This window comes from Pelobates fuscus, chromosome 11 (genome assembly GCF_036172605.1).
Source record: "Pelobates fuscus isolate aPelFus1 chromosome 11, aPelFus1.pri, whole genome shotgun sequence".
NCBI classification, from domain to species: Eukaryota; Metazoa; Chordata; class Amphibia; order Anura; family Pelobatidae; genus Pelobates; species Pelobates fuscus.
Window position 1 is genome coordinate 27,606,122 of NC_086327.1, and position 25,825 is coordinate 27,631,946.

The following is a 25,825-nucleotide window of genomic DNA, read 5'->3' on the forward strand; positions in this document are numbered from 1 at the left end:
GAGGGGGGCTGGCAGAGCTGTAACTAACCTGTCCTGCAGCTCCTGTCAGCTCTCTCCTCCTCTGCGCCGTCCGGTCAGCACCTCAGTCAGCTCCCAGTGTAAATCTCGCGAGAGCCGCGGCTCTCGCGAGACTTACAGTGTAAGCTGACAGAAGAGCAGAACGGACGGCGCAGAGGAGGAGAGAGCTGACAGGAGCTGCAGGACAGGTAAGTTACAGCTCTGCCAGCCCCCCTCTCCCCCCCACTGAACTGCCACTGGACCACCAGGGAAGGAGAGCCCCCCGCCCTGCCATATATCAAGCAGGGAGGGGGGACGAAAAAAAAAAAAATATAAATAAAATAAGAAATAATAATAAAAAAAAATAATAATAAAAAAAAATTAATAATAACAAAAAAAAGGGGTATAAGGACCACTATGGGAGGGAGGGGGGGGGGTATAAGGACCACTATGGGAGGGAGGGGGGGGATAAGGACCACTATGGGAGGGAGGGGGGGGATAAGGACCACTATGGGAGGGAGGGGGGGGGATAAGGACCACTATGGGAGGGAGGGGGGGGGATAAGGACCACTATGGGAGGGAGGGGGGGGATAAGGACCACTATGGGAGGGAGGGGGGGTATAAGGACCACTATGGGAGGGAGGGGGGGGATAAGGACCACTATTGGAGGGAGGGGGGTATAAGGACCACTATGGGAGGGAGGGGGGGTATAAGGACCACTATGGGAGGGAGGGGGGGTATAAGGACCACTATGGGAGGGAGGGGAGGGTATAAGGACCACTATGGGAGGGAGAAGGGGGATAAGGACCACTATGAGAGGGAGGGGGTGGGATAAGGACCACTATGGGAGGGGAGGGGGAAGTAAGGACCACTATGGGAGGGGAGGGGGAAGTAAGGACCACTAGGGGAGGGGAGGGTAAGGACCACTAGGGGAGGGGAGGGTAAGGACCACTAGGGGAGGGGTGAGTCAGGACCACTGGGGGGGGGGGGGGGGTGAAGGAACACGGGGGTGGGGAGGTAAGGACCACTGAGGGAGGAGGAGGGGGAAGTCAGGACATATGGGGGGGGGAGGGGGCGGCAAAAATTTTTTTGCCTACGGCGGCAAATATCCTTGCACCGGCCCTGCACACACTGCATTCACACACTGCATTCATACACACACACACTGCATTCATGCACACACACACTGCACTCATACACACACACACTGCACTCATACACACACACACTGCACTCATACACACACACACTGCACTCATACACACACACACTGCACTCATACACACACACACTGCACTCATACACACACACACTGCACTCATACACACACACACTGCACTCATACACACACACACTGCATTCATTATACACACACACTGCATTCATTATACACACACACTGCATTCATTATACACACACTGTAAATAAATATTCAATTAATATATTTTTTTTAGGATCTAATTTTATTTAGAAATTTACCAGTAGCTGCTGCATTTCCCACCCTAGTCTTATACTCGAGTCAATAAGTTTTCCCAGTTTTTTGGGATAAAATTAGGGGCCTCGGCTTATATTCGGGTCGGCTTATACTCGAGTATATACGGTAGTCAAACTACTGGCTAACAGTTTGACAATCTATCCAGGGCCCACTGGATGCAGATGCCTCCCCCTCGCTAGCCTGAAGCTCCCTGCATTGAGACAACGCTTTCAGCCAAAGAGCTGGCCCTGCATGACAGAGCTTTGCCAAGGGAAGCTAACTTAATTTACTTAAAATAAAAGTAAACAGATAAATAAAAATAAAAATAAAAATAAATTTGTTGCTGGAGTTTTTATACACTGTTACATTCAATTGCACCAGCTAGTACTCAATACATGGATTTAGTATAAGTTTTTTTTTTTTTTTTTAATTTTTTTTTATTTTTTTTATTTATCTGTTTACTTTTATTTTAATTCTATTTCTATTTCTATTTTTATTTATTTGCTGTTTTCCCTTTATGGTTAGAGGATCTCCTGGTACGTTTAGGGTCAATTCCCCTTATTCATAGTCTTATTATTTCAGAGCTCTAATGGGGAGCTCATTTACCAGTTGAGGACTTCTTCCTATCAGACTATTAAATTCTGAGACACAATCGAATTAACCATTTTTTCCACTCATTTAGGGTAGATTTTTCCACCCATATCTGTAACTTAATTTACTTGCAGCAGCTCTTGGATCTGCAGAACGAGGTGCCCGTTGGACCTCCTAAAAGCTGTTAATCTGTTCTCAAACAGTGTGCCTACTTTTTCAGGAAAGGCGCCATGGCAGCCGTAGCACCATAACCACAATGAGCTGTAATAATTATGGTGCTTGGAGTATTCTTTTTACACCTATATGGCACCGGCAGATTTCTGGCACCACAACCACTATGTTCTAGTGGTTATGGTGCCTACAGTAACCTTTTATTATTGATTTAAAAGGAAAAAGTATGTCATGAAAAATGGTTGACAAATTATAGGTGACTTTCAATGTTTTATTCATTGTGGGAATTTCTACACCCCTTTAAGTTACCAAAAACTTGGTAATCTAAGCACCTCGTCTACAGCCAATCATGGTGCTGCTGTATAACTTGTTCCTTCAAAAACAAAAACAAAAAAAAAAATCTCTTTATTTAAAGCCCTTGAGATACAGTTATTGCAATCTGGCCATGTGGTTGAGAGTGGCACTTCAGTAACAGAAGACAGAATGCTCTCAGCACACATTAAATGCTCACCTCGGACTTCATATATGCAGCCACTCCTTTCGCTGCTCCGATGATGACGTACGGCACACGGTCTCCTAGATTTGGGGCACTTCCCGGATCTCTCTTCCGCATTCTGTGCAGGAAAAAGGAGGAAAAAGCACAATAAAGAAATTAAGACTAAATCTCTAATGCCAACTGTCATTAAATTAAATGTAAAGTTACCCCACCAACTGACTTACAACTAAATCCCAAAGCAGGTCATCTCCTCTACAAGGAACCTTCCTACAAAACACTGTAGGATGTTTTAAGAAAAGATTCCCATTATCAAAACCACTTTTATTTTAACCAGTTACTAAACTTGCATTTCCTTGCATTTTCAAAAGAAAAAAAAAGAAAAAAATTACTTTACTTCATAGATAAAATTACTTAAAGGGACACTACAGATTCCTAAGGCACTTTTGATGTACTGAAAGTGTCTTTTTCTAAAAGTTTTTTTTACAAAAAAAGTGCTGATTTCAATAGAAAGTGGCTATTCTATAAATTAGCCTGGTTACACCCCATTTGCTGTCTGGTCCTGTTGCTTCCTGTCTGTTTAGCACAGTGGAGCTAACAACTCAAGAGGCACCTGCCTTGCAAAGACGCCAGAGAACAATAGGTAATATGGACGTGGGGAAGATCAGCTACATAATCTCTCAGCACTAGAATTGGATTTGAGATAAATAATTCTATAACGTATTTACTCAGAGCATACATTAGCGCTTGGAATGACTGGGGTTTGTAGCCACTTGTACACACGCATGCACAGTACTAAATAATTCCAATATGCTATTGGCTGGATGAAAGATACGACAACTAAAAGGTATACTATTCCATGAACCCACAACAATTACTCTTAAAATAATAATACTAGGAGGTAGACCGCCACTCTACTACTGATCGAGAATTGACGTAAATAAATAAAAAAAAAAAACACAACCTACATTATGTATTTGTGACTAGATTAATTCTCCTACCCAATCAGATAACTCATATGCCATTTAATGGAGTTAATGAAAATGTAAAAAACAAACATAACCTCCCCCAACGATAAATATGGAAAAAACATCTAAACCGTCATTTCCATTACGCTCTACTAATTAACTAAAGGCTGGTTGTTTTTATGCCGATAATGGTTTATTTTAATTAAGCTGTAGTCTGTAAATGACTTGTTGCAAGTAAGTTACAATTTCAGTTTGCTTGAGGGAGAGTGGGAGAATGGAAACGATTAGGTACAGTGACGCATAAAGTAACATACAGGCTTCCACACAAAATGCTTAGAATTACGTCTGCAACAGTACGTCGTCTGAGAGCTGCACATAGATACCCAGGGGAATCCATCACTGCTAAAGCAAAGGCAATAGAGCGCAAAGTGTGAGGCGTACAATGTCCCCACCCACATCAACAACCAAAGTGGGTGGGAGAGGAAAGGTGCGCAAGGTACTTGCCATACCACAGAAAGGAGGGGGAGGATGAGGGCAGGAACACCTGGTCAGTAAGCACTGAGGCCTGTCACACCAATAATGTGTGAAATAATAAAAAATAGGCAAGGGGACATGTGTCTTCCTCGAGAAATGGGCAGGTACCGATCAACTGCAGGAACAAGCTGCAGATAGAGAGAGAGATCATACGAACATGGGCATGCTCTACAATGGATCGACAAACAGGAATACATTTTTTAAATTTATTTTTTAAACTACAAAGTGGGACCATATTCCTTGCATCCGTTTTATTTACTAACCATCATGGACCGCCTGTCCTTCAGCTAAAGAAACTATATTGTAAATAAGTGGGTAACGGGGTCACAATATGGCACAAGTATAGAATATGTGATTCTATGTGCTCCATGAACGCCCGATTAACAATACAGCTTTTAGAACTGCAAAGTAGCAGCCCATCGAGGACTGGCTTAAAGCGCTTGGTCACAGCATTGGATCATCAGGCTGTACAAATTGTATAAACCCGCAACAATACAGATCCTCTACCTGCAGGACATGAAAACGAAGAGGACAGGCTTAGAACATCATTAGAACATACATACATACACACACACACATATAGAGCAGGGGTAAGATATATTATGTTTTTCAAATTTATCCAACTATTTCTAAATTTCCTTTGCTTCATTTCTGTGTGAGCTTGCTGGTAAATAATACCTTACAATAAAGCTCTTGTGGTAATATTTCTTCCGCAGTGAATATCCCAAAATACAGTCCATCGGCAGAATCAGCACATTGTGTTTAACTTTTGTACGTGGCAGCATTTGTTTGTTTTAGTAAGCACAGATTAGGCTGTGTGTTTGCCATTCTAAATTTAATATTAAGGAACTCCAGATTAAACTGTGTATAATTTGTAACTTCGCCTTTTTAGCTCTTCAAACCAATGAAAAAAGTTTTTTTTACATAACGGAGACTTATTATAAACATCGTTGTAATGTTTTGTATCCTGTTACCGGCATAGAGTACAGTCACTAAGGGGATCTGCTTACTTAGGGTGAAGGAAAGTGATTGGCTGTGGGGTGGGGTCACGTCCACACTTATCTCACACTCAGAGAACCCACTCAGAGAACCCCAATAAGGAAGTTGCTTTGTGAGAAGAGGAGTTGTGGCTTCAGGGGGTGGTGCATATACATATATTTAAGCAAAACTAAGAAAATCTGGATGTGGAGAAAACCAGCATAAGCTATCATTCCACAAATGTGTGTCGGTGCCTGGAATGTCCTTTAAAGACTAGAACTAATTTGCATCTTAGAGAACCACTAAACGTTGTCTAGCCATTTTACAGTAAAATAAAATATTAAACAATTGCAATTAATATGAGCCAATGTCATGATTTCCCTCCCCCCCCACCGTACACATTTCACCATTATATATCATATTGTGTGGTTTCTTTTTTTTTTTAGATATAAAAAAATATAAATGCAGGGCTACCCAACGTAACGGGAATTACCAAGGGAATTGCAACTTTTACACCAAAATGGAAAAAATGTCTTACTTTGCAATTATTCCAGCTTGACTATTTTAATCTGTTTCACGTTCCCTCGTCAATTCAAGAAGATTTACAATATGGTGCCTCCATGATCGGGGTCAATGGGTGTTACACTAATTTAACACCTATCCCTGTATCTTTCATACCTCACACCCTACTCTCCTTAGTGAGTGGAAGCTCACCTGAGCAGGTGAGCAGGCTTTGTTACCAGCACAATGGCATCTAAACAGATTGACCTCTGTTACTTCACTCCTATATTCCTATAGCCAAGAGCAAGTCATACACACCATAGAAACAACAACTACAGTGCAGACTTTATAGTTGTGCAGGACAGTGGGAAAATCACATGGGAGGGTTCTCCTGCTCTCCCCTGTCAGTTGTTACATTTACACAAAAAAAGAAATTGAAAAAGAAATTGAAAAAGACCTAATTGAGGTCGAAACGTTGCAATAAATCTGCTTGAAGAACAATCACAGTGAGTGCCTGGGATTCTTTCTATATGCACACATTTCTTGGGGGTTTTTTGCTGACCCTTGCCCAGTAGCACCCTGTGTTTAAATTGATGTGATTGAGTGCGACCCTATCTCCTTTTTTCGTTACATTTACACAGGCCTCTATACTGAGAAAGGATTGTCAGTGTTTTATTTTCTTAAAATCTATACATTTGCTAGCATGATTTGGGGATGCAATGTACTAACTTTTCATTTAACATGATGTGATTACCATGGTAGTTACACCTTGCATAAAAAAACACCCAAAAAAACATAATTCTATGCACTAGTACAGCAAACGACAATGATTTATGAAAAGAAACCCAGTGATAATTATTACATATACATTTTCCCCAAATCCACTTTTTTAATTTTTTACTTGTACATGTAATTCCCATTCAGTGCTGCGCTCTAGAATAGGATGTACATATATAAATAGATTGTGTTCCCAACACGAGGGACACTATAATGTGAGGATAATAGCGATGTGCTTAGTATTCCTTCAAAGCAGCAATGTCACCACTCCTGAAAAATTAGCATTTTAAATTTTTTTTTATGAAATACTCATTTTGACTATGCTGGAATTTCACTAAAATTCCAACCCAGTTAATAGATACACAGAGAGAAAGTATGGATTTAATTTGTCTCTGAATATTTCCTCTGCCCGACTTTCTTAGACACTGGGCAGAGCTACAATGTCAATCTCGACAGCAGTCACCAGTGAGGGCTGCCAGTAATTTGCTCTGTCTACAGAGGACCCCGCTGGATCCTTCGTAGACCTCAGTACCGCAGTGTTATTGGCTCCTGTGAAGAGCCGAAGAAGACCGATCGAAGGAAGATGGCTCGCCCAAGAGGGACAAGTTCTGGTAAGTACATTTTCCCATTACCTGCCCCCTTGCCAGCGGACCACCAGCGGCTATGTCATCGCGGGGGTCTTTGCGAATTCTGAAAAGTCCCCAGACATTGCTGCTTAATGGAGTTAACATTTGTTTTATGCAATGTGTGTACGAGTCTGCGTGTGTGATTTAATCGAGAATCCTTTATAACAATAACAGCCACGTGCCAATAATACTGAACGGTTTCATTTTTTTTTTTCAATTTAGGATTCTTTTAACTGGAGAGAGCATTTCGCTGAAATGAACGCTGGACTTTTATTTTATTTTTTTATTTCAAAGAAGGTACATTTATAAGAAGAGTCCCTTAAAGAAAGAAGAAAAAGGGGAATTGTGATTAGTACACAAAGTGACAAAGACTTGTAAACTCTTGCCTAAAGTCATTGCTTAATTTAAATCTACAGGAAGTCTTTGCAATGTCTGACTTCAGCACTGTGGTGGGGCTTATTTACTAAACAGCACATTCAAGTTGAAAAGCAAGTTGCAAAAGTAAGGTTAAAAAAGCCAAGCTGGAACTTTTAAAGAATTTTGGATTAAATTTTTTTTTTTAACAAACCAACACTTTTTGCAACTTGGTTTTGAATTCACTATAATTCACTGCTCACTGAATAGCCCCCCCATATTTCTTTCCACACGCTCCCCTCCCCACACCTTCTTCCACAACAACAGACGGTTGCAGACACAGCTGCTGCTCTGGGTGGGACAAGTTATTTCTGCGTTTCCCCTCCGTCACGCACGGATAAGCACAGGCTTTGCCGGGGTTAGTAACAGCCAGCTGAATGCCGCGGTAAGTAGGTGCATATTGCAGGACACAGAAGTGCCAGAAAATGGTTCCACCTGCCCTGGGTATGACACGTTAAGTGTGGTTCTCAGAAAGCAACTTCAGAAGATGTAAAGTAGTGATCCTATTGCCATAATGCTTACTCTTGGCAAAGCAGAGGTTTCTGAATTATATTTTGCACAATTAAGCTTTCCTATTTTCCCCTGGAAACCTGGGATAAAGTGAAGTATCACCAGCATGCTGTAGACATGTTTGCCTGGATTGAGAGGTCACATTGAATAAAGCAAATCAAAATGCCAGTCTGTGCCCCAACTCTTAGACAATTTAAACAGAGAGAGCAGGAAAGGTTTGGCTATTACATAACAATCCGTATTGCCCTGAACTCACCTAAATATAAACTGAAGCATAAATCCCAATGCTCTTCCATTTTCTCAATATCAAAGTGATCGGACACATTTTAACTCCTTCGTTTCAAGGCTTGATGAAGACCTGAATGGGTCATACATCCGAAGAATTAAAATGGCCACAGGGATGTTTTCAGTTTAGTAGGTGAAGCCAGCTATATAGCAAGTGGCAGGGCTATTTTGAGCTTTCATGAGACTTCATGATCCAATATAAAAATTAAAATCTAATACGAACAAAATAAAAAAAAAAAAGTTGTTTTACAGAGGAGACTTCTAAAAACATTAATGGCAGTTTAAAAGGTTACTGTTGGTGTTATTGCTACGCTGCTCTGTTATATATACAGTCACACCATAAAGTGTATAGTTCCTAATGAAGAGGACATTAGGATAGAGGGATATAGACACAAAATAAGGACTATCCCTCCTTAATTGGGACACTTGGGAGGTATGAAACATTAAAGAGTTTCAAGAATGATTCTTGTTTTTCTATTTTGGGAATCTGAGAGGTGGAGGTTCCTTATTGGTATTTGTTGAATTATATAGATCTATTTAGAGCAGATGATCGTATGTGTGTAAAACTGCTTCCCAAGTCCGTAAACCGACGTAGATATGACTTATTTGTTTATGTGCAACTTTATTTTTGCATGCTTCTATTACGCCACGGTAGCTAAAGTCATCACCTGCCTTCTGAAAAGGCACTTAAGGGCATTTCATGCAAAGCAATTCTTGTTCACAACATCCCTGAATAGGCTCTAGATAAGCTTCTTAACTGCCATAAATATTGACTCATCTCAGACCAACTAACTGTATAAACTCCAAAACAAGATGAGTCTGGAGGGGTTGGTGTGGCCTCTTCTCTTTGAGTCGACATTTTCAAGAATACACCTTGTGGGAAACGTACGTAGGTTAATGCAGAGGGTAAAGAATTGTGAAAATGACTCATAACTGAGGCACGGCTAATACAGCTTAATCCCATCAAGTAGCTTTCGCACCACCCCCTTCCGTACACACCCCCACACCACTAGCATAAATACATGAATCCAGCATGGACAAACCAACACACTCACATGTTACACAGCCTCTCACCCATACTGTAATGCATTAATAAACTACAGGTGGAAACATACAAACACACCAGTGTGTGAGAATATAACAAGGCTGCTTCCCACTGCAGCCACCTGATCTTTTGGCTCATTAAGAGCTACAGTGGGCAGCAACAAACAATTGGTGGAGACAGAACTGAATCTTGCCACCCTATGTCCAAGCGTTGTTTTCCCATGGTGAAAACACATCCCTGAGTCAGCAGATATAAGTCAATATGCATTTCAATAGTGTCTACTGAGATAAATACCCTATGGAACTTATAAAAACACACAACGCGGCAGATTTATCTGCTCGGTCAACTATTGAGCTGCTACATAAAGCCACATGCTTTGAAAGTGGGACTGGGAAACCTTTGGCCAGCTTTTATGCTTATTCCTGTATTGAAAGATTGTTTCTGTAGGACTCCTAAAATGTAATAATAATAAAAATAGAAAAATAAGAGGGGAAAATAGTAAATCCACACAAAGTGCCAATATGCCCGCTATAGTTTCCTTACCGCTCTGCCAGCTCCACGTGGGCCTGCTTTCCTGCATACTCGTCCGCAGTCCTCGTGAGCTCCTTGGTTATCACCAGCTGGGAGATGTCTATACGATTACACAGCAAATCGGAAATAATGTCCTTTGCGTGTTCAACAGCTCCCACTGGATCTCTAAAAGTAAAAAAACAAACAACCAAAAATAAAACAAATCAATGTGGTGTACCTTATGGTCATCAACGGTCTCCATACAGCACCAATTCTGAATGCAAATACCATAGAGGAGTGTCTCAAACCTCTGCAGCATTTCAGGAGGGCCAAAAATTTGTCATAACCAACTCTGGGTCTGTTATTATATATCATTTTCTTTGTGTCTTACACACCAAGTCCAGAATTGGGTAGGGAAAGTACAATGAAGCTTGCTCACTAAACGTCAAATTTTACAGTGGCCTGAACGTTTATACATATTGGTACACAAAAGGAATCCACGCAAGCTAGCTGAGAGGCAAAAATAGAGGAATTTAAAGACACACAGTTCCTTCCACATGTCAGTGTAACACCATGTTCCAAACCGATTATATTTATCTAACCAAGCTACCCTGGCGTTTAGCTGTAATAATCACTAATTGGTCAGTTTCCACCCACACTCCCAAAAACCTTTACAGTTACAATTACACAGAGAGAGAAGAAGGAAAAAAAAAATCAACAAATAGGATAAACATATTTCAATTTCTTAAATGATATATATTGCTAGATAAGAGTATAGAGATTCAGATGACCATGCAATGTTAAACTGCCAACTATTTGGTGCAGGGAATGTCTGCTTGATATTTTAAATTGACGTTTTTACAGATAAAGAATCTTTAGCAAAATAACTTATTTTCACTCATTTTAATTCACTACTCGATCTTATGCAGTTTCCAATCTTTAGTAAAAAGTGGTGCTTCTGCCACCAATTCCCATAAGCCATCTGTCAATACAGCTAATGGGAATAGGGATCATGCTGCTGCACAGTAGATGCCTCTAGCACCTTATTGCGTGTGTGCAATATTCTATATGGAAGGGCTCGTGAAATCTCAGTCTTATACGCTTATGTGCGCATAGGATTACAATAGAACTGACAACTTGTGGCAGATGAAGTCGCCAGGGACGTTTAACATAAGAATATCCCCTATTTGCTCCCCCCTCCACCACCCATATTCAAACGGGTACGCCACCTTGTGGCATTTTTGCAAAAAAAATGTTAAAGACTCCACAAGTGACAATGCTGCTTTTTGTTTATAAGTATCTGTAAGGGCCCGGTTATGTCTGCGATTCCATACCGGTCAATTAAAATCTTCTGCAGACAGGTATTGATGAGATTGGCCACAAGAGGGCAGTTGTCCCTTCGGACCGTCTCGATTCCCTTGCAGTCCATTTTGTCATGAGTGTCTGGGCTAGAAGAGAAATAGAGCCCTGCATATCTCTTCTTGTTGATCAGCAAGTAAGGGAAATATACCTGGAAAAACACAGGACAAAAAAAATTATTACAGAAAGACATTAAAATGACTAACAGCAAACACCAACACTGTGAGAAGTGCCTTAAACTGCAGAATGTCAGAAATGCAAAATCTGCAGAGCAACAGTCTACCTAATGATGGTACCAAATACTTCTTGACTCCTAGGTTTGTCCTATGTGATTTAAATTAGGATGCACCCAATTCAAAATGTTCCAAGTCAGGAAATTTCAAAATAGCCATAATGCTATTCTCCCTCCCACTAGCTGCCTTACTCCCAGAGAGAGGGTTATCATCCCGTCATGGGTAGCAAGAGTTGGAACAGCCTTCCTTCTTTAGCTTTGAAATAAACTTTATTCAAACATACAGGTATTTGGGACCAGCTACATTGTGTAACACTATCAGGCAAGATTATTCTCTAGAGTGGAACGTGCGCAGAAATTCTATGCAAATTTCACATTTTAGGACAAAATTGGGGAAAGCAGCACAAAAAAATAAATGTGTAAAGTTTTGCTACTTTGGTTTAACCCCTTAAGGACCAAACTTCTGGAATAAAAGGGAATCATGACATGTCACACATGTCATGTGTTCTTAAGGGGTTAAAACCTGAAATGCACCAAGAACTCATTCCTTCGGGAATAACCTTGTTGGGTGCTGCATCCTTTAGGCACGATACTTGCATAACGCGGCCAATATTTCACCTACGCAGTCCATCGTGTGATCAAAGGTTTTCATTTTGCTGATGGAAAGTGTTTTAAAGTTTAGTTTTGGAGAAGAGAAAAGGATATTGGGATCAATTCCATGTAAAAGTACTGAAATGTAACAATGTGAACATAATGTCCAGAGAATTGTAGGAGCATGATTTCCCTCGCCCACATGCTTAACGCTATTCCAATGTATCTCTGTGGAAAATCAGTGATTGAATGAAAATGGTTTCCTTTTTTACAGTCAACCTTATAAAATATGTTTTGGCAACTTTTTTCCTTCCAATTAATTTTATTTGGCGGTAAAAAAAAAAAAAAACAACAACAAGTCAACAGTAACAATGCAGAAAAGGAAGTAACACTGCACCACTAAAAAGTTGTGAAACTACAAATGTACATCATTATGTACAAATTACATAGACCCTGGGGAGGAAAATATATATATAACAAACAAGAAGAAAAAAAAAAAAAAGATTTTTTTTCGTAGTTTTAATGGAAAATGAAAAGGTGGGTGTATCAATAGCAAAGTAAGGTCTCCCTTTAAATGAACTCTTAAAGGAACACTACAGTGTCTGCCTCTGTACTCCCTCCCCCTCCTCCCCCCCCCCCCCCCCCCCCCAAGTCAAGAAAGGGTTACTTTTACTTAGCCTATTCCAGCACTGAGGTCCCTTGATTGGGCTCCTCCTCCTGTGATGTCACAGTGACCCGGGAACCTAATGCGCATGCGTAGCAAGTGCCGTGCATGCATTAGGCCTTTTCCATAGAAAATCATTGACTCAATGGGGGTTTTCAAGACGCTGGAAACCCTCAAGCAAAGTGTGAGGACATCCAGTGTTGTTTCACAGAGTTAAACTCTATGAAATACCAGACAGCCACTAGCTATAAACATGCACAGTTTTACATAGCATAGTTAAGGGGACAAGGTCACTGCACATAGGCCACTTCAATGAGATTAAGTGGTCAGGATGCCTTTAAGACTAATTATTATTGGGGGGGGGGCAGAGCCAGCGCCTGAACGAGCAAGTCGCAGCTTATCACAGCTCAGAGTGCTGGACCCAGTAAAACGGCTGAACCGGAGGCAAAATCCACTTTGGGGTCCAGAGAGAGAGGCCCCCTGTGTACCCTAGACCATGGGGAAAAAAGCAAAGAAGCATCCAAAGATATAGGCACTTTTATGCGCCCGACCCAGCGACAAGAGCTTACCAAGATGGCGCCAGTGGAGGCCTACACCTCGCAGTCGGACGACGACAGCCTACCAGACTCTCTGCCTGCACACTCCAAGGTACAAACCAAGCCTCAGCAGAACTAGGAGACGAGGCACCATCAACAAAATCCGATATAAAAGGCGATGATGCAGGAAATCAGGGCGATGTTTGACGCCGATATGGCGCTTGTCCGCGGGGACATTAACACGCTTACTGGCCGCGTGGTTTCAGCGGAGGAGGCACTTAGGACCACCAAGGTGGCGCAAACAGCTACAGACGCAACCTTGGGATCCCTACAAAAACAGTGTGCTACACTGACAGCCCAGTTAGCAGGCATGGAAGATAAAGCTAAGGCACGAAACGTGCGGATTCGGGGGGGTTCCCGAAACTATCACTACCATGGAATTACCACATTACTGCAGAAGGCTTATAGCCACTTTATTGATCCCAAAGCAAGCTAAACAGGTTGGAATTGACTCCTGCTTCCGTCTCCCCAAGGCCACCAAGGCACCGCAGGATGCCCCACGGGATGTGTTAATTAAATTTGTCTGGGACTCTGACCGGGGGGCCCTTATGGGAGCTGCAAGGGGTTCCCCCACGATTACTTTTGAAGGAGCAAGCTTGACAGGGACTTCTCAAGACACACCCTCACATGGCGCAGAGCCTTCCACCAAATTACCCAGAAACCCAGAGAGAACTCTATCCCTTACAAATGGGGTCCCCAATGGGGCTGATGGCGGAACACGCTGGAAAGAGGCACCTTCTGACAGACATTTCCGAGGCACCAACTTTCTTCCAGTTATTGGGTCTCTCAACATCCGTGGCTATTACGGACGCCCGTCCATCGTGGAACATTGCAGAAATTATCCCCTTTGCGCCTAGAGGAACTGTGCCAAGGGCGGCGGGCCTACCCATTTGAGCTGGGCAGATGTACATCCCTATATCATAACATAATGTACTCTGAAGTTCGTATCACAACACCTAGTTGTAGGCCTTCTAGGCCTGTTATATTTACCAGTTTTATTTGCATGACTACATGACTTCTCTTCACATAATTTTTTCTCAGTGTTTTTGTTTTTCTATTTTAGTCTCATACAATCTCAGTATATGAGATGCATTCTCTACCCTGGCTCCGTAAGCGGAAAGCCAACATCACTAATTACGCAATTTCCCTCCCCCTGTCCCTTTACCCAGACCGTGTTGGGTCCCAGCCCTTTAACTAATAACCCCTCACCACGAGGTAGACAACCACCTGGAAGCCATGGACCGACCACGAGGCCCACAAATGGCCATGGACAACCACAGGCCATATTATCTATGCTTTACCAACCCCCCGTGCATTTCCCTATGTATAGCATGTCACCCAACATCTTTTAGCAGGGAACACCAAGCATATAACCCACGCCCTCCTAGACGTCTCAGTGTACATTTTTTGAACAGACAAGGGGAGGATTAGCCTGACTCGTAATATAAAAAACGGGTGGAAATAGCACTTGTGCGATTCTATATTACATAATGATCACCTTATATGTAATTTGTTACATGTTATCTTTTTATGCACATGTTGTAAATTGATTTCTTTCCTCGCATACCCACAACAAAAAAAATAAAATAAAAAGACTAACGAGTATTAGTCCAAAGTTGGTTGTGCTTTCAAAATAAATTTACCAGTAAGGCAGCTGCAGGCTACGAACCTTTTCAAACTCCAGTTTTATGGGTGGGGTGAAGTGGCTGGATACCCATTCTGCCGCCTCTCTTCCAACCTCCATTGCTTCGGCCACAGTCTGAACGCCAAGTTTGCACATTACGGAGTCTGTGTCTCCATATATCACCTGTCAGACAGCAAAGGGTTACAGAGGAGATAGAAAATAGTAGTTATAGTTAACGTGACTGTAAAGCCCTGTGAGATCGAATTATTACGAGTTCAACATCACAAGGTAACATATGTACCAAAGCATGTTACAGTCCCCTTCGTTACTAGGTAAAACAAATAAAACAACCTAACTCAGTATTTCTGATATAAAGTTTCACTCCCAGGACTGACCTTCAAGATTCTGTTAGAATCTAACTTATTTTTTACATACAGGTATTATTAGGGAAAGTGATTACTGTCAGGTTTTTAAAGTGAATTAGAATTTTAGGCTAAAATAGCTGAATTGGGAACATTACTCCAAGGCAACGATTTTACGCTCCGCTATTCTGCTCTAAAATTTAAAGTAATCGTTGAATTCATGAAAAGTCACACTTTACTGATTATCTCATTCATTGCAGTTATTGGTCATGAAACCAAACCACCAATTTCAAACTGCAGTTGGTGTTTCGGGCCAAACTAGTCAAGGGGCAGCCTAAGCACCATAACCACTACAGTGCCTTGTAGAGGTTCTATTACCATCCCACAGGTGGAATCAAATGGTTTCTAAACAGTCTGACACTATTATTATGAATGGTATTTATATAGCGCCAGCTTATTCCGCAGTGCCTAACAATACATACTTGGGTCCCCTCAGATCCAGCCTCCTCTGTGGATATTGCCAATACAGAAGTTTCTACCTTCGCATTGGTGGCATCAACTCTGCAGATGTGTTAACAGAATTCATTGGTTGAGAATTCCAGCTGACACTCTCAGCCTATGAATCCCATCCAAATAGGGACCACGTTGAGATGTATAGCAGAAGGGGAATTCCCCCTTTAGCTATACTAGAAGAGAGGGCTGGAACAGAGTCGCCAAAGCGTTCCAGGTAAGGAACTGTTCAAAAATAGTTATGACTCTTACCTGCAGGGAGGTGCCAAGGGAAACCAGGCACTTTAAACACTAAAGCATGCTGTGGGTTTATGGTTCCAAGACTGGCCCTTTAATAATCAATGTCATTTACAAACATATACACTGTGAATTCTGCAACTTCACTTTTTTGGGGTTCAAATTTGCATTCTATGTTAACGAATCCAAATGTAGTGAATTACCCGCTTATGTCCCAGAAAGAAACACCTATTATGGTTCCTATAATATGAAGATAAATATTTGAAATGACTGAATCGTAACCTCAGTCAACTTTTTCAGCAACTTTGCGTTTTACCTTGGCGTCTGCCCTGTATCCGTTGTCCGTTGTATATTTGGATTCCACTAGTTGCTTTGTTTTCTCGATCATTTGACGTCCGAAGCCCGTGACACTCTGAAATTAACAAGGAATGAGAAAGGTTATAAAAGAGGGGTGATCACAAACCAACAATAAAATTATAAAGCAACAATGAACAAATGTATATATAAAAGATCGGTTATAATAAAAAGAAAATTAGTGGTAAATCTAAACAGAAAACACTATATTGATATGTACACAGCTTCTGGCAGGAATAAGAATCCAGTCAGCAGATATCACCGATAAAATGGTTTTATTCACTAAATATTGAATACGTTGGCCAAAACTCTCCAAGAGATTTGTTTTTTTTTCCTTCAAAGCAGATAAGTATGCCTTAATTATCTAACTTAATTCTACACATTTTGTAAGGAAATAATAAAGGACCACTATAGTCACCCAGACCACTTCAGCTCAATGAACTGGTCTGGGTGCCAGGTAACCCAGCAGCTGTAATAATAGCAGAGAAACTGCTATGTTTACATTGCAGGGCTAATCCAGCCTCTAGTGGCTGTCTTCATGAGGCGCTTCTGCGACACTCAATGTGAAAAATCGCATTGAGCACGCAGAATGTCCATAGGAAAAGCATTGAGAAATGCTTTCCTATGGGCGTTTTTGATGCACGCGTGGCTCTGGCCGCGCACGTGCATTCGGCTCCACTCGGGAGCTGATGTCGGAGGGGGAGGAGAGGTCACCAGCGCTGGATAAAGGTAAGTGGCTGAAAGGGTTTCAACCCCTTCAGTCCTGCGGGAGGGGGGGACCTAAGGATTATATAGTGTCAGGAAAACGAGTTTGTTTGACACTATAGTGGTCCTTTAATCAAATAAACATGCGTAGCTGATATAAACAGATTTATCGATTAAAAAAAATATATAAATAAAAGGAACAACAAACAGTCCACACAATCAGTGCTTGTTTTCCTATATTATGCTATAGCCTTGCTCATTGCCCATAGACAGGTGTCCGAGAAAGTTTCAGTCTATATGTAAATAGTATCAGTCGGCGCTTCTTAAACTTCGGATAGGAAGTCATGTAATGAACATTTAACTCTGTAACCATTTTTCATATTCATATACGTAACATTAAAATACATTTCAATATGTTAATTTGACTCTTCCAAGTGTTAGGTTGGCCTACAATACTCTGGGGAAGGCCCAATAGCAAACAAGTTATTGTAGCCAGAGCTGATCAATGAATGAGGTACCTCTTTGAAGCACTGAAGACTCATTGAAATAGCATGAAGACATATATTAGAGTCTTGACGCAAGGCTTAAAAACCACAGGATTTCATAGGGATTTTCTGTAATGACAAAATAGCTATACCTTGCTTCAGACCTGAACAGTAGACTTGTGCACAGAACGCCCAAAATTCAGACCAACTGCAGTTTGGGAGAAACGGAATGGGTTATGTAGCTGAGCTACTAGTTTTTAATTTACACCTACAGAACTACTCACTGGTAGCTTCATTCGTGAAACACATGAATGAAACAATTAGCACGAATTAACAGTGGCAACAGAACAGCTTTTTTTTTTTTTTTTTAACTCCAATTCTCCATTCACTTGCTGGCATGAGTGAAACTTTGGCAGGTCAAATCCGCCATGCACCTCACTTTGTGAAGAACACATACAGCATAACCTCATACAAACACAAAAGGAGAGGGACACAGAAATAGTATAACACAGGTTAAGGGATGAGCAACACTCCTTGCCTAGTTTAAGGATGGTTTGAAGTCACAAAAATAAATAAAATACAAGGTGCTTGGAATTTAATTTTCAAAACAAACACAGAGGGATAAAAATGTTCTGTATTTAGTCCCAGGAGGGTTTGAAATCACAAAAATAATAGAAATGTAACCCCTTTAGATCAACATAGCATCAGGAAAAGACATTTAATGCCAAGCACCAAGCTCCAAAATAACCAAACTCCAATAGCAATATCACATTGTCTTAGACAGATAGTGTGTAAACTGACTTAATATTCTAAGTAATAACTGACTACAGAGCTGTAACAGTGCCATACAGGAGCTGAATCAATAAAGGCTGAAACATGTCAGCTGGCCAATCTCATAGTATGTATTCAAATTAGGGATTTAACAGACAAAAAGTCCCGAGATCTAGAACAAGTAATATAAAATCTAAAAGGGATTATGGTTACTGAATACAATCTGATCATTTTAAAATAAACTTTACACTGATACAGAACTGATAAAACATTGAAATAAATTGCAAGCTCCCAAACTAGAGTTATTGGTGCTACCAGAATACAGATACTACCGATTAAAGCGGCTTTGTCACTTCCGATGGAAGATGGAATGTTGGAATTGTATTGAAATTCCAGCGCATTCCAAAGATATAAGAACAACATCGGGTACCTACTTGTTCTTATATCTTTGGAATGCGCTGGAATTTCAATCTCACTCATCGCGAGGCGCGATCTATGGTGGCACATGCGTGAGAGTACAGTGATGGTGCGGCTTCTGGCAGATGAAAAACACCAGGAGCCACGTTTGAAGAAATAGACAGAAAATGGCGGCTACTGCCGCAAGGGGCAGTTTCAGGTAAGTATAACTACTTAACGCTGCACCTCACATCCATTGGACGCTAGGTGGAGATATAACCTAAAAGACTTCAGAAAATGACGATCCGCTTTAATATAATGCGGCTCAATGGTCTATTTTTTCCTTTTCTTTGACCAGATAAATTGAACAATATATTGCTTCTCAATACTTGCCAGTGACAGCTATTTACAGATGGCAATTTTTTTTTTATAATCTCTGCTGAGAGCCATTTTCTATCATCAAATTTCATTGGGGTATGTATTTGCAGGCAGTATACTGAAATAACGACTGTGCGTTTAAATAAGAAAATGTTAAAACTGACATTTATTGATCACATTGTGATTATCAAACAGCCGGACCATCATCCTTTATTACCAAATTGCCTCGTTCTGCTGCTAATATTTCACTATTTGCACCAATACTTAAAAAGAAAAACAGTCCTTTGTTTTTTTAAACATCGATCATTAGATATGTTACAGCTTGTGTACCGTATATTGTTTTGTACTGCATATATCTTTTCAGTGCCCCTCATTGCTTACCACTGCACTGCTTATCTGACTGTAGACTATTCATAACAAATCGCTTTAAATAGATCAGAGTGGATTTCTCAGATGTCCAGGGCTTGCATGATATCAATACCTGTGAACACACACTAGTTTATTGCATGGAGTTTGGTCAGAAGCACCAGTAGAAGGGCTGATGATCACTGTGCATTTCAAAATAATATTCAAGGCCATAATGGGGTTTTTGTTTATTTAAAAATGCCAGTATCCCCTTTAACTGTGTCTGCAATAATATCTCTTTTGCAGCAACTATCTTCTAACCATACACCTTTTGAGCATTCTCTTACAGTCTCTGTAATGCAGTATGTAGCATTTTCTTTGCCCAATACACTAGCCGCGATATAACAATATAGTGCTTTTATAAGATATACTTGTAGTCGCTGCACTCTGACAGTAAGTCTCTGCCAACACTCCATGATTTATTAAGATTTATTAGTTATCTGCGTGTGGATCAGAAAAACTGCAGGAGCAAGCTTTCTAAATCTGTAAATCCCCTGGTTATGTTATCACAAGGCTACTATCAGGGATCATTAAATTAGCGTCAGACTCATAACTCCTTATTGCACGAGTACCATTGCATATTCTAAAAAAAAGACATTTAAGATTTTAGCACAGGTAAGTTGGGACTTAAATCACCTGGAAGTTTAAGATTATGCGTCGCAGGTGCGTATCAATCAGTGCATTCCCGGATACTGCTGCACTACAACTCCCATCATTTTGGAGAATTATGGGTTTTGAAGACCATCACTATCTGTTTTTATTATAGGCATTTACATTAGGAGAAACCTTTTAAAAATAGTACATTTTCCAATTCTTACCCACTAATGAAAAATGTCCAAACCGCTTATTTTTTTTTTTTTTATTCTAATTGGTTATGTACATTTTCCAGGCCCTTAAAATGAGCTGCTAGTTTAAGCCCCCTTGGAAAGTCTATGGATTGCAGTATAGCTATTTGGTATCTGTTGATCTTGTTACTGTAAAATTAGTGATAGCTCTATGGTTATATGGTGAAACTAACACATGCAAGCCTTATCAACATTCACACTTTAACTGGTATTAATGCTCGTCTTATCCTCCTGGCAATCTCTTAACTATATGAAACCATTTTTTTTTTTCTCCTCTGCCTTCAATGCAACATGCGCCTCCTTGGGCCAAAACTGGACTGGATTGTGTTGTTGAATTAGTGAATATTTAATATACATTTATAATATAATGCAGCTACAAATAGAGAAGAGAAGAGAATTAACAAAAACAGAATTTAAAATGAGCTATCCTGGCTACCACCAGAAATTCTATGGATTGATGTATAGCTATTAGGAATCTGTAAAAAAAAAAAAAAAAAAAAAATTACCGTGATTTTATGTATTTTATTAAACGGTTTCATTTGCAGATAAGCGACAGTTCCTCTTTAATTTTAACATTACCATAAAAAGATATGGATCGTCCTTGGAAACAGAAATCAGCTGACGGTGCACACAGTGTGATTGAATTCAATCTGCTCTTTTTTTTTGTGCACTATGACACCAATAACGAGTCCGATAATTAAAATATGTGTTGCAAAGTAAAACTGTCTCCTAAATGGTGGGACTTCAAGAAGGTCTTAAACTGCAGATTAAAGTGGATCCATGACGGAAATATCGGATTCTAGCTACATTTACAACAGCAAACTAGGGGAACTGCTAGATTAAAAGGCAAACTGGGGGAGGGAGGCCGGGCCGCCGAGCTGAACAGCAGCCATCTTCCTCAGCTCCGGTCCCCGCTCCGTAAAAACAAAGATATAGGGCCAAAAGAGCCCAGCTAACAACCACATACAGCTACACTCATCTGTGGGAACACATCTGCAGCCGGGAGATCCCAGAACTGTAATACCGATAGATCGGGCCCGCCGACACCTCAGGCCTACCTCCACGCTTCACTACGACGACAAGCCACACGCAACGGAGGAGGAAGAGGTCGGCCTGCTCCTAAGCATACCCACGGCCCTGCAAGGCATGTAACTAATGGCGGACTGGGGCCCGGCCCCGCTCCCCCCCCTCCCCCCTATTTCCCGGATGACGGGGGGTACAAAAGCCAGACGGCTGGAGCTGACCAGGAACTTGACTGCAAGCTGATTCACAGCCAAAGATGGCGCTCTCCCCTCTCCCTGCCATATCCATAACATGCGCATTAAGCCTGGAGGTGGCTGTATGCGGGATCGCACTCACATATAGGGTTGCAGCGTGGGGGCCTCGGGGGATCGATGACCTGGGAAGTAGCCACCCGGAAAGTCTACCCACTGGAGGCATGCCGCCCTCGACCTCCGGGTTTGTGGGGGGCCTGGAGGGACTTGTCCCCAAAGCCGTGAGTCCTGTGGAGCAACGGTGTACCAGTGACCATGAGTTAAACACAGTGGATCCAAGTATGTGGCCAGAGCTGGGAGAGACATTGGAGGGGGTGATGCCTCACTGAGCCCCTGAATGTGCAGGGGAGGTGCAGGAGATAGATGAGGCCCAGCGGACTGTCTCATTTTCCGAGTGCCCACTTTGCCACAGGATACTCTGCTGGAGGGTTAGGACTGAAGGGGGATCTGGAAGGGGGTCCTGGTACCTCTCTGAGCAGGGGCTACCGTGCTGCTGACAGCTTACCATGGTTTGCCAACTTCTGCATACCAGAGACTGATGAATCTGAATGGGATGAACCGGGGGAAGACTATGACTTTCTTACTTTGTTTTAATTGCTCTTAATTTCTCCTACTATTTGAGTTTAGGGTATCTTGTTATGCTCGGTTGCGTGAGCATTCGTTTACTGCAGTTGATTAGCTTAACCGCTCTATATAACCTCGTTATAAAAAATGAATACGCTGTTAACGCTACAGTGACCGCATGGGTGTAAGCTTACTGTTGTTATATATGGGCTATCACTTAAATACAGCACACAGATATGATCTAAGACACACATTGTACGTAAGGCTACATTGCTTGTTCACACCTGACTGTCACGGACTGCTATGTTTGAATGGGGTGGGCAGACCTGTTCCATACCTGTATTGCCAGCACCTTACTTCTTTCCTTTTATTACTTTACTTCAGGGTGTATTACTATGCCCGGCCGCGCGTACATGGCACAAGGCCCTTTTAGACCGATGGGAGATACTCCCACTGGTGCTTAAATGGGGACTTCACATAGGCCCTTTTCCCCTTTTTATGTCTCCCCCTTTTGGAAGGAGCGAACAACTTTGATACAAAACTTGACGTGACCTATACTACGCTTTGCACAGTCTTATGTCATTACTGTTTGGCCAAATGTGCTTAATTAGGCTCTGAACCAGCATACAGGCAATGATGGACCGAACAGCCCAAACAAACACAGGAAACCTGTGCCACTAGTCGCTACTACAATTTATCTAACGCTCTAAAATTAAAGGACCACTCTAGGCACCCAGACCACTTCAGCTTAATGAGGTGGTCTGGGTGCCAGGTCCCTCTAGGATTAACCCTTTTTTTTTTATAAACATAGCAGTTTCAGAGAAACTGCTATGTTTATACTGAGGGTTAATCCAGCCTCCAAAACCTCTAGTGGCTGTCTGAAAATCACAGTGAGAGCACGCAAGGGGCCATAGGAAAGCATTGTAAATGCTTTCCTATGCGACCGGCTGAATGCGAGCGCGGCTCCTGCCGCGCATGCGCATTCAGCCGATGACGTCGCAAGGAAGAAGGAGAGGAGGAGGAAAGCTCCCCGCCCGGCGCTGGAGAAAGAGGTAAGTTTAACCCCTTCCTCCCCCCAGAGCCCGGCGGGAGTGGGTCCCTGAGGGTGGGGGCACCCTCAGGGCACTCTAGTGCCAGGAAAACGAGTATGTTTTCCTGGCACTAGAGTGGTCCTTTCAAAATTTCTACTGACTTAGGCTAACAACTCGTGGACGTTGACTTCGACCAAGTAGGCTAGATATACTAGATAGGCACCATAGGATGAAATAGGCTCTCTGTAACAACGCCTAAATGTACTGTTTAACCATTATAAGCCAACAGCACCCAGCAAGCGAAACATAATTAATCCCTGACTTCATGTGACGGAACGCGACGGAACCCATCACTTATAATTCCACCAGAACTGCCTGACATCGACCTAGCTTGCACAGTTTTATATTACTACTGATTAGCCACCTATGCTTAATTATGCTTTGGACCAGTATGCAGGTAGCGAAGGACCGTACAGCCCAAATAAGCACAGGCAACCCAGGCCATTAACGGCTACTATAGCTTAATATTAAACTGCTGTTTATACGGACTATAAGCCAATATTGCCTAGCACACGAACCATAACCAGACCTTGAATTAAAGTGACGGAGTGCAACAGAACTTATAAATCTTATAATTTCATCAAAACCAGAACCGCCTAACCTAACTGGCCATCAAATTAATGTAATGCCTTGACACTGTTGTGATACTCAGACCTAAATTACTACCACGTCTTGAGACTGACATGCAGCGAGACATTCTTAGATTAAACGGTGTGCTGTAGACTTATGTTATCTTCTGCTATGTTGTTAAATAATATGCTATACCATGATGCACATTGACCTATACCATGCTTTGCACAGTTTTAAATTACTACTTTTAAGCCAACTATGCTTAATTATGCTTTGAACCAGTATACAGGTAGCGAAGGACCGTACAGCGCAAATAAGCACAGGAAACCCGGACCCCTAACGGCTACTATAGCTTAATATTACACTGCTGTCACAAAAACAAACATTTTTAGACGTCGGCCTAGGCTAGGTAGGCTTGATATGCTAGATAGGCTCCTTATGCATAAATAGGCTTTCTGTATCTATGCCCAATTGTACTATCCTATTATTACAAGCCAATATCGCCAAGCAAACGAACCAAAACCAGACCTTGACCTAATGTGATAGAGGGTAAGGGAACTTATAACTTCTTAAAAACCAGAACCGCCTGAAAGAGCTGGCCAGCAAATTAATGAAATGTTGTGATACCCAGACTTAAATTACTACCACGTCTTGAGACTGACATACAACGAGACATTCTTAGATTAAACTGTGTGCTGTAGACTTATGTTATTTTCTGTTATGTTGTTAAATAATATGCTATACCATGAAACTGTAATACTGCATATTATCTTTGATGCACATATCTGCCTCAACTAATGTATGACATACTATGCCTCTGCGTAGGCAACAGCGCATTTGTTCATCACACTAGTTCTATGTCTGCTAATATTTTGCATACGAAAAAAATAAAAAGCACTCGGCCTTAAAATTTTTTAAATAAAATGTAAAAAAAAAGGCAAACTGGAGTATAAAGTGGTGTGCTTGGACTCCGTTATTAACCGCTTAAGGAGCAATGTTGTGTCAGGTATGTCTCGATCTAAAGGGATGAAAGGGGTTAAACAAAAAATATAAATCAACAGTAGCACGGCACTTGGTGTTAGCACAATTACATTCGTTCTCTCTTTGCTTTATAAGTACTTATAAAGTAACTTGTTTTGGCCAACCAAGGGAAATGCTTGGGCCTCATGAATGACTCAGTAACAAGCATGTCGCAAAAGGCATTCAACCTGATAGATTGGTCCACACGAGATACAGAGAGATAAAGGGTGAATTGTGCAATAAACAAATGGTAATTGAAAAGACCAACACCACATTATTAGTGACACAATCCCATAAAGCCAATTTTTCTCTATTTCCATCGAGGTTGCAAGGGGGGAAAAGATCTTTGGTCCAGAATGTTTCTTGGTGTTGGAAGACTTTATTTTCCTATTTTTATGTAAGAAGAGCTGGATGAATTGTTGAAAGAACAGGATGCTATGCGCTTCCAAATACCAAGCAGGCAAGACCTCCAATTAGCGTGCCAGTGGGGGGCAGCATGACGTAATGCAAAGCAGTTCAGTTACCAAAAAGATCAGAGGGTTAAAATATATTTTTGAAACCGTATTTAAAAAAAAAAAAAAAAAAAGAATTGTAAGGAATCAAGTTGGGCAGAGCAACGGTTAGGAAAATAGGCAGCCTATCCAAAAAAAGCTTGGAGACATGAGAATGTAATAAGATAAGCATTGGGCAGAGAAGATGGGCCGAATGGTTCTGATCTGCCTTCACATTGTACGTTTCTAAGCTGGTTTAGAGTGCAGAACCCTCGTCCTGATTGACTGGCATGGTTTATAGCATGTGTGATGTCATGGCTGACGAGTGAAGTAAACGAGATTTTCTCTAAAATCAAACCGTTCGATATTATGGTGACACGTGGTAAATAAAAATTGCCATTTAGTTTACTACTTTGAAAAAAATTGC

General features: G+C 41.4%; 1 protein-coding gene across 1 annotated transcript in view; it reads right to left on the reverse strand.

The window, feature by feature from the left end:
* POLD1 (DNA polymerase delta 1, catalytic subunit) overlaps positions 1 to 25,825 on the reverse strand; it is a 105,649-nt gene that overhangs the window by 39,860 nt on the left and 39,964 nt on the right. Inside the window, exons 18-22 of the mRNA XM_063435970.1 lie at positions 16,366 to 16,461; positions 14,986 to 15,123; positions 11,209 to 11,384; positions 9,908 to 10,060; positions 2,745 to 2,847 (exon numbers count right to left, since the gene is read on the reverse strand). Of these exons, the coding sequence (XP_063292040.1) occupies positions 2,745 to 2,847; positions 9,908 to 10,060; positions 11,209 to 11,384; positions 14,986 to 15,123; positions 16,366 to 16,461 (666 nt within the window). The remainder of the gene's footprint in view (positions 1 to 2,744; positions 2,848 to 9,907; positions 10,061 to 11,208; positions 11,385 to 14,985; positions 15,124 to 16,365; positions 16,462 to 25,825) is intronic.